General features: G+C 40.1%; 1 protein-coding gene across 1 annotated transcript in view; it reads left to right on the top strand.

Moving 5' to 3' along the window:
* CSMD1 (CUB and Sushi multiple domains 1) overlaps window positions 1-17,456 on the top strand; it is a 1,321,894-nt gene that overhangs the window by 1,286,338 nt on the left and 18,100 nt on the right. Inside the window, exons 63-66 of the mRNA XM_054971211.1 lie at window positions 3,436-3,509; window positions 6,122-6,233; window positions 7,371-7,550; window positions 14,631-14,675. Of these exons, the coding sequence (XP_054827186.1) occupies window positions 3,436-3,509; window positions 6,122-6,233; window positions 7,371-7,550; window positions 14,631-14,675 (411 nt within the window). The remainder of the gene's footprint in view (window positions 1-3,435; window positions 3,510-6,121; window positions 6,234-7,370; window positions 7,551-14,630; window positions 14,676-17,456) is intronic.

The following is a 17,456-nucleotide window of genomic DNA, read 5'->3' as shown; positions in this document are numbered from 1 at the left end:
TGAAGCTGACGGACTATAGATTCAAGACAGAAAAAAAGGAAATACTTCTTTACACAACAAATCATTAAAATGTAGAATTTGATGCCATCGTAACTAAAGGTTCATCTACGGTCTTCATGGCAGTCCCACATAGGGACTGCACATTCTGAGGCAGTAAACCGCTGAATACCAGTATCAGCAGGCAACATCGGGGGAAGGCCTTGGCCCCTATGCCCTATTGTTGGGCCTCCAGATTTGGCCACTGTGTGAGACAGGTTTATGCGTACCATTTGCCTATTTATGGCAGCTAATGTCCAGGTAATATTATCTGTTGCTTGCCACTTGGAGAAGCAGCAGGAGAAAAATAAAAAATAAGGCTTCAGCCTAGTTCCTGGCACATTACTTCCTGGAGGTGACAATGGTAGCACTAGAAGTTTTACCATTGAGTTTTACCATAGAGTCCTGCAATACCTAGAGCTACCCATTGCCACTTTAGGTTGTCTCCTGGAAATGATGTGCCAGAGAATAGGTTGGATCCTTATTTTTATTTACTTTTCTCCCACTATGCCCTCACCTGGTTCCTGAAGGATACCTCAGCCCTAGATCCTTTTCAGTCCAGCTTCTGCCCGGAACATAGGATGGAGATACTGCTGGTCACCCTCACAGATTATCTCCACAGACACTTGGACCAAGGCGGATTGGTGCTGCTGATATTATTAGATCTTTCGGCAGCGTTCGATATGCTCGACTATGATCTTTTGACCCACTGCCTTGCCAATGTGGGGATACAAGGGACGGCACTACAGTGGCTTGTCTCTTTTTTCCATGGTTGGGGACAGAGGGTGGGACTGGGGGAGAAGTTGTCATCCTGCCACCCATTGATATGCGGTGTGCCACAGGGAGCAATACTCTCCCCATTACTGTTTAACATCTATATGCGCTCGCTCACCCAGTTGATGCAGGGTTTTGGACTTGGGTGTCACCAGTATGCTGATGACACCCAGTTATATCTGCTGATGGATGGCCGGCCTGACTTGGCCCCGGATGTCCTGGAGCATGCTTTTGAAGCTGTGACTGGATGGTTGAAGCAAAGTCAGCTGAAATTAAACCCCATGAAGATGAAGATCCTGTACTTGAGCCGCGGGTGCATTGATTCGGGGCTCTGGCTCCCAGCCCTTGATGAGGCATTGCTCATGCCAGTTTCGAGGGTCAAGAGCCTTGGGGTGATCCTAGATGCCTCCCTGAAAATGGAGGCTGAGGTCGCAGCGGTTGCCAGGTCTTCTTTTTTCCATCTTTGACAGACCAGTCAGCTTTCCCGTTATCTCTCGGCCCGCAACTTAACAACAGTGATCCAGGCAATGGTCACCTCTAGGCTAGACTACTGTAATGCACTCTACGCAGGGCTTCCCTTGAGTCTGATCCAGCGGTTGCAGCTGGTTCAAAATGCAGAAGCACATGTTTTCTGTTGGTGGGATATTGAGAATGATCTAGAGCAGGTCAGATCTTTTAAGTATCTTGGAGTAACTTTTGATGATCAGTTATCCTGGAAGTATTCTAGCGCATGGAGCCAAACAATTGAAGGAAAACTGAATATTTTACAATGTACTGAGGATATATTCAGTACTCTAGGATGGTCTTCAGCTCATAATACCATCAAGGAATTAATTTTTAAGATATATATGAACAGCATCATCTGTAGAGCTAGGAGAGTTTGTTCTTCTCTTTATATGGGGATCCCTCCAAGTTTTACGACTCCAATGTATTTGTTTGGCTTAACAATCCCTAAATATAGATGAGTAATAACAACAACAACAAGAACAACATTCGATTTATATACCTCCCTTCAGGATGACTTAATACCCATTCAGAGCGGTTTACAAAGTATGTCATTATTATTCCCACAACAAAACACCCTGTGAGGTGGGTGGGGCTGAGAGAGCTTGTAAGACTAAATGCACTACCTTCTGCAGTCTTTGAAGGCCGCGTTCTGGGTATACCTTTTTCAAACAGGTATTGTGGCTGTGGTCTGGGTGTTATCGAAACTGTAACCCATGTTTTATTTGAATGCCCATGATACAACAAGGCAAGATAGAAATGGATCAAATACTTGGCATTACACTGAGCAGATTTTACACCAGATATTTTAGTCCCCAAATTACTAACAGACTTAAGAGTGGGAAATGTACTCATTTTAGCTAATTTTTTAGTTCAAGCCATGGGAATTTGGGCAACTTATAAGAAATCACCCCTTTTGTAGTTTGTGGACTAACTTTCTCTGGCCTGAATTCTTACTTTCTTCCTCATATTCTCAGTTACTACTTAAAACTCAGAAGAGTAGAGCAAGAAAGAAAGAAAAAGAAAAATTGGTGGGATATTGTTTCATTTTCCCATTATGCACAGTCACCCTTCTTCACCTGTCAGGATCAGGTGTGGAACAGGAAGCAATGCCTGTTCCTCCCTTCACCCAGCAGGGAGCAGGTGGCAATGCCCACCCCTCTTCACCCAGCTGGGATCAGGCTCGGAGAAGGTGGCAATGCCTGCCTCCCTTCACCCAGATGTAGTCAGGTGCAGAACAGGAGGCAATGCTCCCCTTTACCCGGCATGTATCATGCATGGAACAGGTAGCAAACCCACCACCCCTTCACATGGCCGAGATCAGGCAGTTCAGGTGAGGAGCAGATGACAATGCCCACCCCCCTCCTTCACCAGCTGAAATCAGTGACAAAGGAGGAGCGAATGCCTGCCCGCCCACCCTCCCCTTTCTAGAGCCTGTTGTATTTTCCCCCCACAACGGGCTTTGTTGCTAGTAAAATAATAATTATGAAGTAGCAAAACGCCTATCATTTTGACAGATAGAATATAAGGAAAGCTTTGTACGCTACAAGGACCCTTGGGTGTCCTCTGCTTACAGAGATTCATTTCATCCTCCTGCAAATCCCCAGCAACTGTCCTGTAGCATAGTGGTTAAGTGGTCAGGCTGTAAATCAGCACTCTGTTAGTTGGAATCCCATTACTGCCATGAACTCAGCAGGTGGCCTTCAGTAAGCCACTCCTCTCAGCCCTGCCCCCGGCACCTCAGCAGTATTGTGGGGATAATAATAACACTGACTTTATTCACAACTCTGAGTGGCCATTAATCTGTCTAGAAGAGCGGTATGTAAGCATAGTTATTATTATTACTTTTCCATCCAAATAGGATTCCCAATGTGGCAAACATCAGAACGTTAAAACATGTCACCATTAAAACAGAATTTAGAATAAAGCATACATAACAACACAATAAAGGAAAAGGACCAATAACATTTACTGTTGGTTACAGCAACAAAACAAAAAAATATTATTCACCAGCTGGCAGAAGACAGTGATAGATGTGCCTATGTTAGAAACAAATCCTTTCTCGTATTCCATTTTTCCTCCTCTGTTTTCTAATTTTGAATTTTTTATTTTCAATTGCAGATCCTTCTCATAACAGTTGTCCAGATCCTGGTACACCACACTATGGAATACAAAATAGTTCTAGAGGATATGAGGTAATTTTTGAGGCTAGGATGTTTTAAAATTTCTTATTTTTTTCTAAATACCAAGGATTTGTATTATGTAGAAGTTGTATAGTCTATAAGTACCTAGCATTTGTGTTAAAAATTCTCATTTTGGTTTTCTAAATACCTAGGATTTGTATTATATTGTAGTCCCTAAACATTTTAGAATGCATTCTCTGACCAATGTTTAAGAGAGCCTTTCTATTAATTTCATTGGAGAGTTTAGTGTCAAATAAGACAATTTTTTTTCCACTGAAGGGGTGGGGGGAGCAGCCTGTGCATGGTAGCCATAAGAACAGCAACAGCATGGTTCAGAATGGTTACTCTTCAGTTAATGTTTGTGAACTTTGTTTGAGGTCCCAATGGATCATTTGTCAAGTGACTTCATTTAACTGGTGAATTATGATGAATTTCAAGCACAAATATTGAAATTAAAATTACTATGCACATTGGTCGATGCACTGCTTGATTGTGTGCTCTCCATATAATCCCTCAATTATGCATGAGGCATTAGCTGGAGAGTCTGTCTGAAGAGCAATTGAGAAATTGTTGCAAAAGTACATAAACACCACAGTTGAGTTATTATTCTGCAGAGTTATGAATATAAGAAGTTAGATTCCACCACAGTAAAAATTGCAAAGGTTATAAGGCAATTAAGGAGTCAGGGATTCAATGATCTGAAGTTTTGACTCCCGTCACAGCTTCTCTCTGCCTTTCTCAGCTGCTCATCACCATAATATCTAATCATTTCCTAGATGCTAAAGATGTGGTAATTAGCCTCCTCCTCCCCTGTTTTTCAGTTCATAGAAATGGAAAACAGTTTAGACTAGCACTGTGCCATGGTTTAATCTTTTTTCTTATTAGGGCAACTAAATCTTGAAATTTTGTAGCTAGAAAATGTTTTTTAAACTCTGACTGTTGTGGTATCCAAGAATCTCATTGGGTGTATTCTTGGACAAGTTGCTGTTTTTGAACCTACTTTAACTTGTAGGGTTGATGTGAGGACAAAATGGAGGAGATAAGATTCATGTACAGCACTCTAAGGTCCTTAGAGAAAGGGAGGGAAAAATGTGATAGTGGAAGGAGCAAATGCTGCTTTCAGGTTGTCCTCTTGGGAAGTCTTTGTAATTCTCCCTATGTAATTAGTTAAATCCATAGTAGGAAAGAAAAAGAAGTTGATGATGTACACTAGTCATTAAAACTAATAGGTAGGCTTTCTATTTAAAAAGAAAACAACAAGAAAGTTATTGACGACGGCAGATATAGTGTTTCTCACATGATGATTAAACTTCTACCAGACTACTGATTTACAGTTTCAGTTGTATATTGTCAACTGAGGCTTGGATCTGAAGCCTTATTTCCCTGTTGTTGCGTTTGGGACAAAGTCCCCTGCTGTGGATCACATTCCTCTGGCTAGGCACTTCCAGTCATGCAAGATCAATGTCATTGCAATGAACCAAAAAGTGCTTAGCGCTAGAGGAATGCAATCCACAGCAGAGGACTGCCTCTACAACAGACTAAAAGGAGCACAAGCAAAAAGATGGCTTAGGATCCAAGCCTAAATTCTTGTACTGTAGACCCAGGGAGGCAAGTAGAGATTCCACAGGGCCATGTCAAATTGGTAAAGTGACAGTGAAGGCATAAACCACTTGATCCCTATTGGAATTGGACTGCTGTGCACCTGATTTTTCAAGAAAAAATGCTGGTGGAAACTCCTGTCATGGAATTCCCAGCATTATGTGTGTTTGAGCCTTGACACACAACAAAAGAAGGAAGACTCTGTTAAGCATATCCAAAACAGTTCCTCTGTATGGACTGGTTGTGAAAAATCATCTCTGGAGGGGCTGTGTATAGAACATATATTTGCCGTGCAGGTGCCCCACAGTTCAGTCCTTGGCATCTCTGGTTAAAAGAATTAGGTAGGAGGTGATGTGAAAGACCCAGGGCTTTTTTTTTAAAACCTGGGAAAAGAGGTGGTGGAACTCAGGACTGCACAATGACATCACTTTGGTCAGCTGGAACGGGGGGGGGGTTAAATCGCCATTGGTGAAAATGGTCACATGGCCGGTGGCCCCGCCCCCTGATCTCCAGACAGAGGGGAGTTTAGATTGTCCTCCATACCGGTGGCCCCGCCCCTTTATCTCCAGACAGAGGGGGCCCCGCTGGAGCGGTGTGGAGGGCAATCTAAACTCCCCTCTGTCTGGAGATCAGAGGGCGGGGCCACCGGCCATGTGACCATTTTCACCGAGGGCGATTTAACCCCCCCCCCCCGTTCCAGCTGACCAAAGTGATGTCATTGTGCGGTCCTGAGCTCCACCACCTCTTTTCCCAGGTAAAAAGCTCTGGAAAGACCTCTACCTGAGACCCTGGAGAGTCATTGCCAGTCTGTGTAGACAATGCTGACCTTGATAGACCAATAATCTAATTAAGTAAAAAGGCAGTTTTTTGTGTCCAGGATGCTGGCATTAATCCCACTGAGTTTAAATTAAAAGAACATTTCCGACATGATAATTCACATGGCAATTGAAAAAATCAGGTGCTGGATCCTCTTCCTTTCAGTTACCCCACCTTACTCTTTCTGTTTCTTTGTTTTTACTTTTTAGGTGGGGAGCAGAGTCTTCTTCAGATGTAGGAAGGGTTATCACGTCCAAGGCTCTACAACACGCAGTTGTCTTGCAAATTTAACCTGGAGCGGCATACAGCCTGAATGCATTCGTAAGTTAAAAAAAAAACCAAAAACATAAATAAAGCTCAGTACCTTAGTCATTTGTCTTTTTTTAAAAAAAGAGGAGGATAAATCAATGTGCTGGTGGCATAGGAACGAATTGGCTGAGTGATCTCACCTGATAACAAGAATTCTGGCTCAACTTTGACTGAATTAAACATTTCATATGCTTATGTGATACAGCTCTCTCGTGTGGCTGTGCCACTTGGGACATGCATTTCTTGTTTAAAACATTTTCATGTCAGAACCTTGTACCAAGCTATGAGGAGGACATGTTGTGTTTGTAGCATCACAATCCTTTTTTCTCCATGCCAGTGGATTCAGGGCAGATGAGAATATGTCTTCTAGATTCCTTAGGAATGCATGTTCTCCTTGTCCCATTCCTTATAGAAAAGAGTGTATGGCAAATGTCCCAGCCTGTGGGAGAAATGCTGGAAGATTAATGCATTTGAATTTCTGTAATGGTTCAGGGACATTGGTGAGCCTCTTCAAAAAAGTACACGGATGTGAAACAAAAGTGACCTTAGGTTCTTACCTTATTTCACATTTTAACTTTGAGATGTTGTAAGTGAACAGAGCAGGGCACAAAGAAAGAGACAAGTATAGTTAAAGCTGCTTTTATAACCAGTGTAGCATAATAAAAACCTTTCTATGGAACCTTTATTTCGTAGAGGTTTATAATGAATTTATTTAGCAGAGAAATCACTCCATAATTTTCAAGGTTCTTTGAGTCATTGAAATGGAAGTGATGCTTGGAGCGATGACAGCTCAGTAATTCACAATACTGATCACTGCCTAGTTTGTAATATTGTGTGCTTTGGCTTTTCTTTTTTTCCCTAGTTACCTTCCTAATAGTACATTCTTGCTGTGTACAGTACAGGAAAAGAAGGTTATCTGGATACCTTCACTTCCAACTTTTCTTCACTCATTCCTTACATTGCACCTGTGTCAACCATATGGACATCAACAGAGGAACATTGGGCCAAGCTGTTAAGACATAGACATTGACTCTGTCTTTTTTAGATTGGTATAATTTTAATTTGCATGCTGGAAGTTTGTAATTTCTTCTTTTTAACCAATGCTGGTTTCTTTTTCTTCTTTCTTTTAAACAAAAACAACCATTCCAGCTCATGCTTGCAGACAGCCAGAAACACCAGCCAATGTGGACGTGAAGGCAATAGACCTTCCTACCTTAGGCTACACTTTGGTTTATACCTGTCAGCCAGGATTTTTTCTTGCTGGTGGATCAGAACACCGGACATGTAAGCCAGATATGAAATGGACAGGAAAGTCACCTATTTGTAAAAGTAAGTCCCTGATTTTTAAAAAAGAAATGCTTCAATTTGCCTTCACTTGAAAAATAAATCCAGTCCCATTCATTTTAAGGAATAGGTGGAGCAATTGTAAGCAGGAATACTCAGAAGTAAGTTCTGTTTTGTTCAGTAGGGCTTAGTCTCAGGAAACTGTTCTTAGGATTGCTGGTACAATGTGTGTAAATCCTGGGTATCAAACTCTTACCCTTCCCTAAGTGTAATGAGTGGAAGAACACCAACATCAACCAGACTGAAGAGATTTTCCTTTCTTCCTCAAGTAGTATGACACAAATCCCACATCCAGCTGTTCAATTGGACTGCCTACCAAGCAGGAACGTCTAGCAAGCAGTATCAAGAGTTGGTTGTTGGGGGTTTTCCGGGCTGTATTGCCGTGGTCTTGGCATTGTAGTTCCTGACGTTTCGCCAGCAGCTGTGGCTGGCATCTTCAGAGGTGTAGCACCAAAAGACAGAGATCTCTCAGTGTCACAGTGTGGAAAAGACATCTTTTCCACACTGTGACACTGAGAGATCTCTGTCTTTTGGTGCTACACCTCTGAAGATGCCAGCCACAGCTGCTGGCGAAACGTCAGGAACTACAATGCCAAGACCACGGCAATACAGCCCGGAAAACCCCCAACAACCATCGTTCTCCGGCCGTGAAAGCCTTCGACAATAGTATCAAGAGTTGTTGAGAGCATATCCCAGTTTGAGGGTCAAACCACACAAGACAAAATACACTTGAATTACACTCAAATTGCACTCAAATACACTCAGATTACAAAATACACTTGAATTACCCATGTAATTTGAGTGTATTTTGTCTTGTGTGGTGAGACCCTGAGACAGATGGGCCTAAAGAGTGCCTCTCCATTCCACTGCAAACATTAGCAGCATTGGTAGTGAAACTACTTGTCTCAGGCTTCTCATGAGACAAGATACAAAAAAAAAATGACAGAAAAAAGATAGACAGTGATTAGGTAATATAACAAAACAAAGACAAGAGACAGCAAGCCCATAAATTCAGCTGTTAGAGATGCACTGACAGGTGATAACCACCTTTTCCACTTTTCCTTGGATCTGGAGACCACATGCACAATTATGCTTCTACCATAGGGAATGCCTCACAATGTCTTCAAATCATGTCAGATACAGCAGAAAGGGAGTATTATTTCCCCTTTATTAGGATCATGGGCTTTGCAACTGAAGTGTCTTGGAGGTGGAATAGTGAATATCCATCGTAGTGATTCTGAAATTCTCCTCATCTAAAGTTCTGCTCAATGGAAAGGGTTGTACATATCCTCTCATTTGACCAATCTTCAGTTCAGGGTTGAAGTCTCTCATAGCTAGAGATGGGCACGAACAGCAATACGAACAAAAAAAAGTCACGAACAGCCCAATCTCCTGTTCGCGAACAAGCTGTTCACGAGGCCCCATTCTAAACAAACAGGTGGTCATTGCAAGCCTTGTTCATTGCTGTTCGTCTTGCTGTTCATCAAGCCAGACAGTCTGGCACATGCAATCAATTCCCTTGGCAACTTAGGCAGGGATTGTCTGAACTCTGTCTGAACTCCTGCTGTTGCCCTGGAAACCCCAATCTAAGCCCAATTTAGCTTGATAGGCAGGTCTTCCTTTCAAGTGTGGAGCTCCAAATTTGTTACAAGGGAGCAAAGAGCAGGGGGAAGAGGGGCTCCCAGCTCTGGCTTTGCAAACAGTGGAGAGGGAGAGACAGTTGGCATTTTGATAGAGTGCATTGGAGCTTGAATTTTCTTTGTGTGTGGTGGGATAGGGATCTACCCCTTCAAGTTCCAGGGCTGCTGCCAGGCTCTGGGGCAAACTATTATTTATTATTGGTACCTTTCCTGCTGCCTGCTCAGGTAAGGTTTCTGGGAGTGGTGCAGTAGGGATTTACCCCTTCAAGTTCTAGGGCTGCTGCCAGGCTCTGGGGCCAAGCTATTTTTTATTATTGGTACCTTTCCTGGTGCCTGCTCACGTCAGGTTTCTGGGAGTGGTGCAGTAGAGAACTTGACCAAATTTGGATGATTACCAGAAAACAAGAGAGTACCACAGTAAAATGCAGGAAAACTAACAAACATGCCGTGATAAACTAACTAGCACCAAAGGAGTCAAATCAAATTTACTTGGTATGTTCAAAAACAGATGCCAATAAATTCAATATGTGCATACAGATAGCTTACATGAATATAAAGCAAACCGTATTACAGTACAGCATTAGTATCAGCATACAAATAGTATAGGCATAGAAGTAGGTTACATGTGCAAAAGGTAGGGCATATTTCAATAACAAGGTCAACAAAATTCCTATGTAGGTAAAGATGTAAAGTGCTTGTGCCTAACAATAGTACTAAATATCAATGAAAAAATTAATGACATGTACATAAGGAAAAGCATACATCAATACTAGCAATAATACAACACATTTCCTATGTTTTTTAAGTGCCAGTGCCTGTAATTGACAGTGTTGTCTAAAGAGTAACCAAAAGTTCAAAAGTCATATTCTGACGGTTATAAGTAAACGTGGTCTTCAAACATCTCCAAGAAAAAGCTCTGGACAATAGAACGATTGGGCAACAACTGCGACGAGAAGCCAGCAATCACTCGTTTCACATCTTCATCTAAGCAGTTATTGTATACAGATTTCCAACATATACAGATATCAACGTAATTCCTAGTTCTTTCAAATAACTTCAGCAATGGTCCACCCTTTTTGGCATGTGCCAAACGTTGATATTACGTTGATATCTGTATATTATTACTAGTATTAATGTATGTTTTGCCTTTTGTACATGTGATTAATTTTTTCATTGATATTTAGTACTATTGTTAGGCACAAGTACTTTACATCTTTACCTACATAGGAATTTTGTTGACCATGTTATTGAAATATGTCCTGCCTTTTGCACATGTAACCTACTTCTATGCAGCGGTTGTTGCCCAATCCTTCTGTTGCCCAGAGCTTTTTCTTGGAGATGTTTGAAGACCATGTTTACTTATAACCGTCAGAATATGAATTTTGAACTTTTGGTTACTCTTTAGACAACACTGTCAATTACAGGCACTGGCACTTAAAAAACATAGGAAATGTGTTGTATTATTGCTAGTATTGATGTATGCTTTTCCTTATGTACATGTCATTAATTTTTTCATTGATATTTAGTACTATTGTTAGGCACAAGCACTTTACATCTTTACCTACATAGGAATTTTGTTGACCTTGTTATTGAAATATGCCCTACCTTTTGCACATGTAACCTACTTCTATGCCTATACTATTTGTATGCTGATACTAATGCTGCTACTGTAATACGGTTTGCTTTATATTCATGTAAGCTATCTGTATGCACGTATTGAATTTATTGGCATCTAACTGTTTTTGAACATACCAAGTAAATTTGATTTGATTCCTTTGGTGCTAGTTAGTTTATCACGGCATATTTGTTAGTTTCCCAAATTTGGATGATGGCTAGAGGAGAGCCTGCTGGCCCCCACGAACATCCAACCACAAACATGTTCGTGAACAGGTCATGGTCTTAAGTGTTCGTGAGACCCTGTTCGTGGATGGCAACGAACAACGAACATCATGTTCGGTTTTTTTTCTCTTCGTGCCCATCTCTACTCATATCTGTTGTTAATTAAAGAAAAGGCTTAGGAAAGATCACATTTGTTTTCCCTCTCAGCTTCCTATAGTGTTTCTTGGAATAATCTGTGTTACACTTTGCCCAGTAAGGCGGTCCAGTCTACTGCATCTCTTCAGAGAACATCTCTGCTGTTAAACTATATATAGAGACATCCGTTATATTATTTTGCTGATTGTATAAACTTGGACCATTGCATTAGTCCCAGTTTGTGTGCTCATGATTTCTTAATAATCTCCCTCACTTCAAAGAAGTAGAGCCTACTATCTGTTCAGCAATCCGGAGAAAGTAAGCTTATAGAGCCGACATGGTAGAGAGTGGTAAGCGGCAGTACTGCAGCCCAAGCTCTGCTCACGACCTGAGTTCGATCCTGGCGGAAGCCAGGTTCAGGTAGCCGGCTTAAGGTTGATTCAGACTTCCATCCTTCTGAGGTCGGTAAAATGAGTACCCAGTTTCCTGGGGGTAAAGTGTAGATGACCGGGGAAGGCAATGGCAAACCACCCCATAAAAAGTCTGCCAAGAAAACGTCTTGATGTGACGTCCCCCCATGGGTCAGTAATGACTCGGTGCTTGCACAGGGGGACTACCTTTACCTTTTTTTATATATGAAATAAGGAGGGCTGGATTCCGCAGATCCTTTCCTCTAATAGAAATGATTTCCTCCAACAGAAAGAAATTTTCTGATGCAAGAGGCTCATATGAGCATCTGGCATGGGAAAGGCTCCATCTACCAGAGGAAACCATTTTCCCAACAGAACACTTCTGTAGGAGCTGACCTTCTGTCTTACCTCTTTCCCCTCTACCAGTGACCTTAATAAAGATTCTGGATATATATGAAAGTATTCTGTTAATTACCCAGGGTTTTAATAACACATATATGTGACTATCTGTAGCCAGAGGCAAACACCTGCTAACCTATAACTGTTCATGTTTGAGCATGCTCATCTCACACAGCCATATTGCCTCCCACTTCCTTGTTAGAAGTCCACGTATTTATCAGTTTTGTACCTGGTAGGCATGGAAAAGAATGAGAGGCCTTCCTTCTTCATGGTAGAACCTGACCTGCCTCAGGTTTCTCTACATATTTTGATACTGCTTAGCTATATCCTCACATTGTTGGATATTGCATTTTCATTGCACGATAGCAATTGTTTGTAAATGGATTCTCCTGTGTGGACCACTTGATGCAACTGCAAATGATTGCTATTGTGTAATGTTGGTGCACTGTCCAGCGATGTATGTATGCAGCCCCATTATACTTTCCTGTCAGATTTCTTATTGTACAGTTTGATTTTCTATAGTTAAGCCGATCTCTAACACAGATCAAGTAAAATTATAATTGGAATGGATAGAAAATGTGTTCTTGTAGTTGTACATTGCTTATTTCAGTTTGTATCAGTCTTAAAATATTTCACGTGTGTTTCTAAGTGTTTAATGCAAAGTACATATAATACTAGAGAAGTAAACACAGGTGTATGGAAAATTCCTGAGTAAACTAAATATCTGTATTTTTGTTTTGTTATGTGTTTTCGTATAAACAAGTATGTTTGTTTTAGAAATTAATTTATTTATTGACATTTTTAAAAAAATATCCCTGTACAAATAAGATCCCTCAGGATTTCATTTGATTCAAATTTTTGAAGGCAATCTCTGTTCATCCACTGTACCTAGACTTACAGCCTAAAATTGACTATTGGGTGCTGGCATTTTAACAGGCAGCATTTTATACATAGTTCCTCTAACATCATCATTAACAACATAAAAAAGAAATATATTTGTTGAACATGATGTAACAGTTTGAAATACATTTTAGGATGCATTCTTTGAACTAAACCAAGACTATCTAGATATTTCTATCTTATGTTGCATAAGACAACAGTAAACAAAATATGAAGAAGCAATTTTATACTGTTCTAATTTTGATAAAATGCTGGCAGCAGCCACAATTGTTACATGAGTATACATGGTTGAGTCAGTAAAATAGTTATACTTGGGCAAGTGGGTGATGGTTTGTTCAGTGGATCTGTGCTATTCTTTGAGGCTTCATTACCTATACTAACTATGCCATCATCTTCACTTGCACAAGCCAAGCTCCCTTTTCCTGCTCCACTAATTCCATACCTGAATTGTGCTGCACAACAGAGAGCACCATCATTCTCCTGTCATTATTTTTAACTTTTCCCATAAATGGAAACACAATTTTAGATTCTGCATATTCTACTGTCATGGAATAAGATAACATCATAGCTTTGGAGAATCTTAGGAGAACTCAAAAGTAAGAAGTATTCTTCATGCAAGGGTGCTGTTAAATATTTATAATATAGCACGGACCCTAATTTGACTTAGTCCAATCTTGAAAGTGATCCTTGTGCAATGCTAATGTTCTGTAAGCTTTCCACCCCCCTATGCTGTATGGAAAAATATTATTTTAGCCTAATTAAATACTCATATAAGGGTAGTAGTCCAAAGTCTAAGATGAAGTGGCTAATATGCACACTGTGGAATATGGAATATCACATGGTTTGTGATATCACAGTGGTAGACGCAGTAGGCATGTTCGGCATTTCTGGCTAGGAGCAGGATGAGAGACCTCTAGGGTTGCAGGCTGTTGGCTGCCAACTAGCTGAAGACTGACTGGGAGGGAGCTCGCCAGCCCCCCCACCGAATGATGCTCTGATGTCACTTCTGGAATTGACATCAGCACATCATTGGCACCACCAGTCCCTCCTTATTCCCTTCCCCCACCAGCCCAGGAAGTGACAGCAGGGGAAGAGAGTTGCTGATGGGAGACAATGGGCCTGGCTTGGATCTGTCTTGGATCTGGCTTGTTCTACTGCTCCCTCCCCTCCCTGATCTTAATAGATATGGCAGCAAAACCATCCCAAGATAGCAGCACCAACCAGTGGCATGCTATCATTCTTTCCCAGTCCAAATTATAGCACGCACTGCAATGGTTGGCCAATGGCCACCATTTGCATGTATTGTGAAGCTTTGTCATTGTCCTGGCTGTTCTTGGTTTATGCCATTAGCTCAGAGTAATTTAACAGCAGGTTTCTAGGGTATATATAACATAATTATGGACACATAAGTACAATATCTTCCTCACCAGTATAAGGCTCTCTGTTACAGCACCGTTGCTGATATAAAACCAATCATTTTTTAGAAATGAGAACAGTAATTATTTCTGCAAGCTTGCTTCAATACAATGTTGGACTCCCAAGAGATTTCTCTTTTTTCCCCTCGATAACTGTGTAGAATTATATTGCTTGAATATGAAATATATTACAGATTTTAGTTATTCCTGCTATAAATGGTAGGCGTATGGAGAACACACAATTGCCTCAATCAAGCATTATGTATCAACATTCTATATAGAAAACAGTATGTTCATAAAAATGATAATTTGTCTTTTTACTTGTAGGTAAAGGAGTGAGAGAAGTTAATGAAACAATAACTAAAACTCCAGGTTTGTATCCGAGAACAGTTTTAGAACTAAATACATTAAATTGCTCTGTAGCTCAGTATTTCTCATACAGTAAAATTCTTTCTAACTTTTAACTGAGTGATTTCATTATCTATGTCAAAACAAGAGAATGTCACAAACCACTGACATATAAAACCATGTCTGATATAAACCATATAATAGCAATTAAAATTAACTTTTGAAAATACAATACCCTCTTTTGAAGCATTAGCTAAGAATTTTTCCATCACCTAGTTCTCATTGAGGTGGTACTAGGAAGTACCTCTTCAGATTGCACATGGAGTCCACGTAACATAAATACTTCTCCATACAAAAATTTGCCCCAATAAAAAACTGTATGTCCTTAGTAGACCTATGGGTTCTATTTTATAGTAGATTAGAAATATTGGCTGTATTTAGGCATTGATTTTAACCTTATTAAGCTGAAGTACTTGCAAACCTGGCTTGTTTATGGGCTCAAGTGTGTTTGCTTGACTTCTCACTCCTTCCCGTTTCCCTTCTCATGTGAAGAATCCCAAGCTAGAAACTAAGAGACCATTCATAAGCTGGTCTACATGGAAGTAAGTCCCATTTTAGTTCATGAGACTTACTCCCAGCAAATTGTTAGGATTGCAGTCTAACCCTAGTTACCTATGACATATCAACGCAGGCTCATGTGTTACCTGTAGTTAATGGTGTCATCCTAAGGCAGAATTACCCCCTTCTAAGCCCACAGACTTCAATTGACTTAGAAGTTTTCTAAGCCTGGTTTAGAATTGCAGCTGGGGAAGTGGTGAATGTATCTCCAGTTAACTTTTGTGTCTGGAGTTGTACATCTTAGGTAACCACAGTACATTTCTCACTGGGATTCTTCTCATCAGAAAGGGAGAGCAAGGCACACATGTAAGCACACACATCCTAGCTTAATATTGGTTAAATGTGATGTCTGACTGAAGCCATACATAGAAACTAACAGTGCCATACTGAGCAAAGCTACTTCCTTCTCATTCTATGGAAGTCACATATGACGTTAGAAGGGTGTAACTATGCTTAGGATTGTACTATAAGGGTTCTAACATAGCTTTTTCCTAGATATTCTAATTTTCTGTGTAGGAAGAACAAGTTTTACGAAGGAACATTCAGTCATGTAGACTTTTACTTTCTGAAATGATATACCATGGACCAAGTTTGACCGTCACATTGTGAACTAAGAGTAATTATGCTTATTACAAATAAGAAATAGGATAAAATGTATTTATATCAGAACGTGTACTATAATGGAGAGCCTTATAATGAAAGAACAATTTAATTATACTGAACTTTTAGTTAAAAAAATCTGTATTGCTTTAATCTTACTAAGTTAGCAAGTTTTTTAAAAAGTATTTTAGAACTCAAGTTCCTCTCCATGTCATACGTTTAGAAATAAAACTAATGTTCACCTATAATCACTTAAAGTCTTATCATTTTGTAGGATCTTGTTTTAAATGCATTACAGTTGCTCCACATGAACATTTTTGAGACCAACAAACCATGTGACACTACTTCACACATTACATTTGAGATATACACCTTTTAGATGTCTGGTTTGAATATGTGAAATATTTGTATATGAGTAGCATACAAATACATGAACTGCAGTACCCTGTTGACTATATATTGAGTACAGTTGTAAACCATGTTTTGATTTTGCATAATGTGTGAAATAGCCTTTGATTAGACAGTTTGTTATTGCTGTCAACAAGATGAATCCAAATATGCCCTTTAGGACATTGAAGGTGTCTTCTATTCAACAAAGTACAATTTTACTCCTTGCCTTAGAGTGTTGCACAAGAAAGAAACAAAATCCAAAGATGTTCTGCTTGTGCAACAGTGTAACTGAAATTTACCCTGATGCCTAGATGGAAAAGGCATGGATTTACACTAGTTTTATGCCATATCCATGCAGATAATCCTGAGGGCTTTAGTAGCACATTCTAACTGTGAATGTGCATGGAAATTCAGTTCTCATATCAGAATTAAGCACTCCATTCTGGTGACCAGGCTATCAGAGAATGATACTTTTAACAGGGGTATTTTTTCTGGGCTCCATTTTATAGATTCAGCAGGAGGTAATACTGCAGTAATAGGATAAAGGAAGGATGTAAATTCCTCCCTTCCACCACATGCTATGCATTTTTTTCACATCATACCTTATTGTGTGAACACTTCTAGTTTGTTTCTTTGAAGGGCAAGAATCACGCAAACTGGGCTTCTGTGTAGCCATTTCAAACATGCAGCATAATTCACACTGCAGGCTTTCAGGTAGAAGGGAGGGACATACCATTTTATGGTGCTACCCCAGCAGGCTGTTGAATCTCTATCCATTTTTTACATTGGTTGTTGTGGATTTGCCTTCGACAATACATTTTTTACATTGCTGCTGGAACAAACCCTTTGTACAGCCCTTCTACATTAATTGATTTGATTCATTTTGGACTGCCTCCCAGCAGTACAGTTCTTAAAGCAGTGTATGAAAAGAAGTTACAACTACTAAAACAGACCCAGACCGACAGACCCAGTGATAAGGAACAGACTGACAGACCCAGTGATAAGGAACATTACGACAGTTATTGCAGTAATTTAAAATTTCAAAATAGAAGCAAATGAAAACCAATAGTCAGAGATTAAATTTAACATAATTAAAAACGGTACTAAAATTACAAAGAACACTAAAACCATAGATCAAAAGATATATATTAAAATTCAGAAGCAATCATAAATACTGTAAAAGTTAACCTTAAAAGT

Source organism: Eublepharis macularius, chromosome 1, assembly GCF_028583425.1.
Source record: "Eublepharis macularius isolate TG4126 chromosome 1, MPM_Emac_v1.0, whole genome shotgun sequence".
NCBI lineage: Eukaryota > Metazoa > Chordata > Lepidosauria > Squamata > Eublepharidae > Eublepharis > Eublepharis macularius.
The sequence above is the reverse complement of the archived record's forward strand: the minus strand, read 5'-3'. Positions and strand labels throughout refer to the sequence as shown.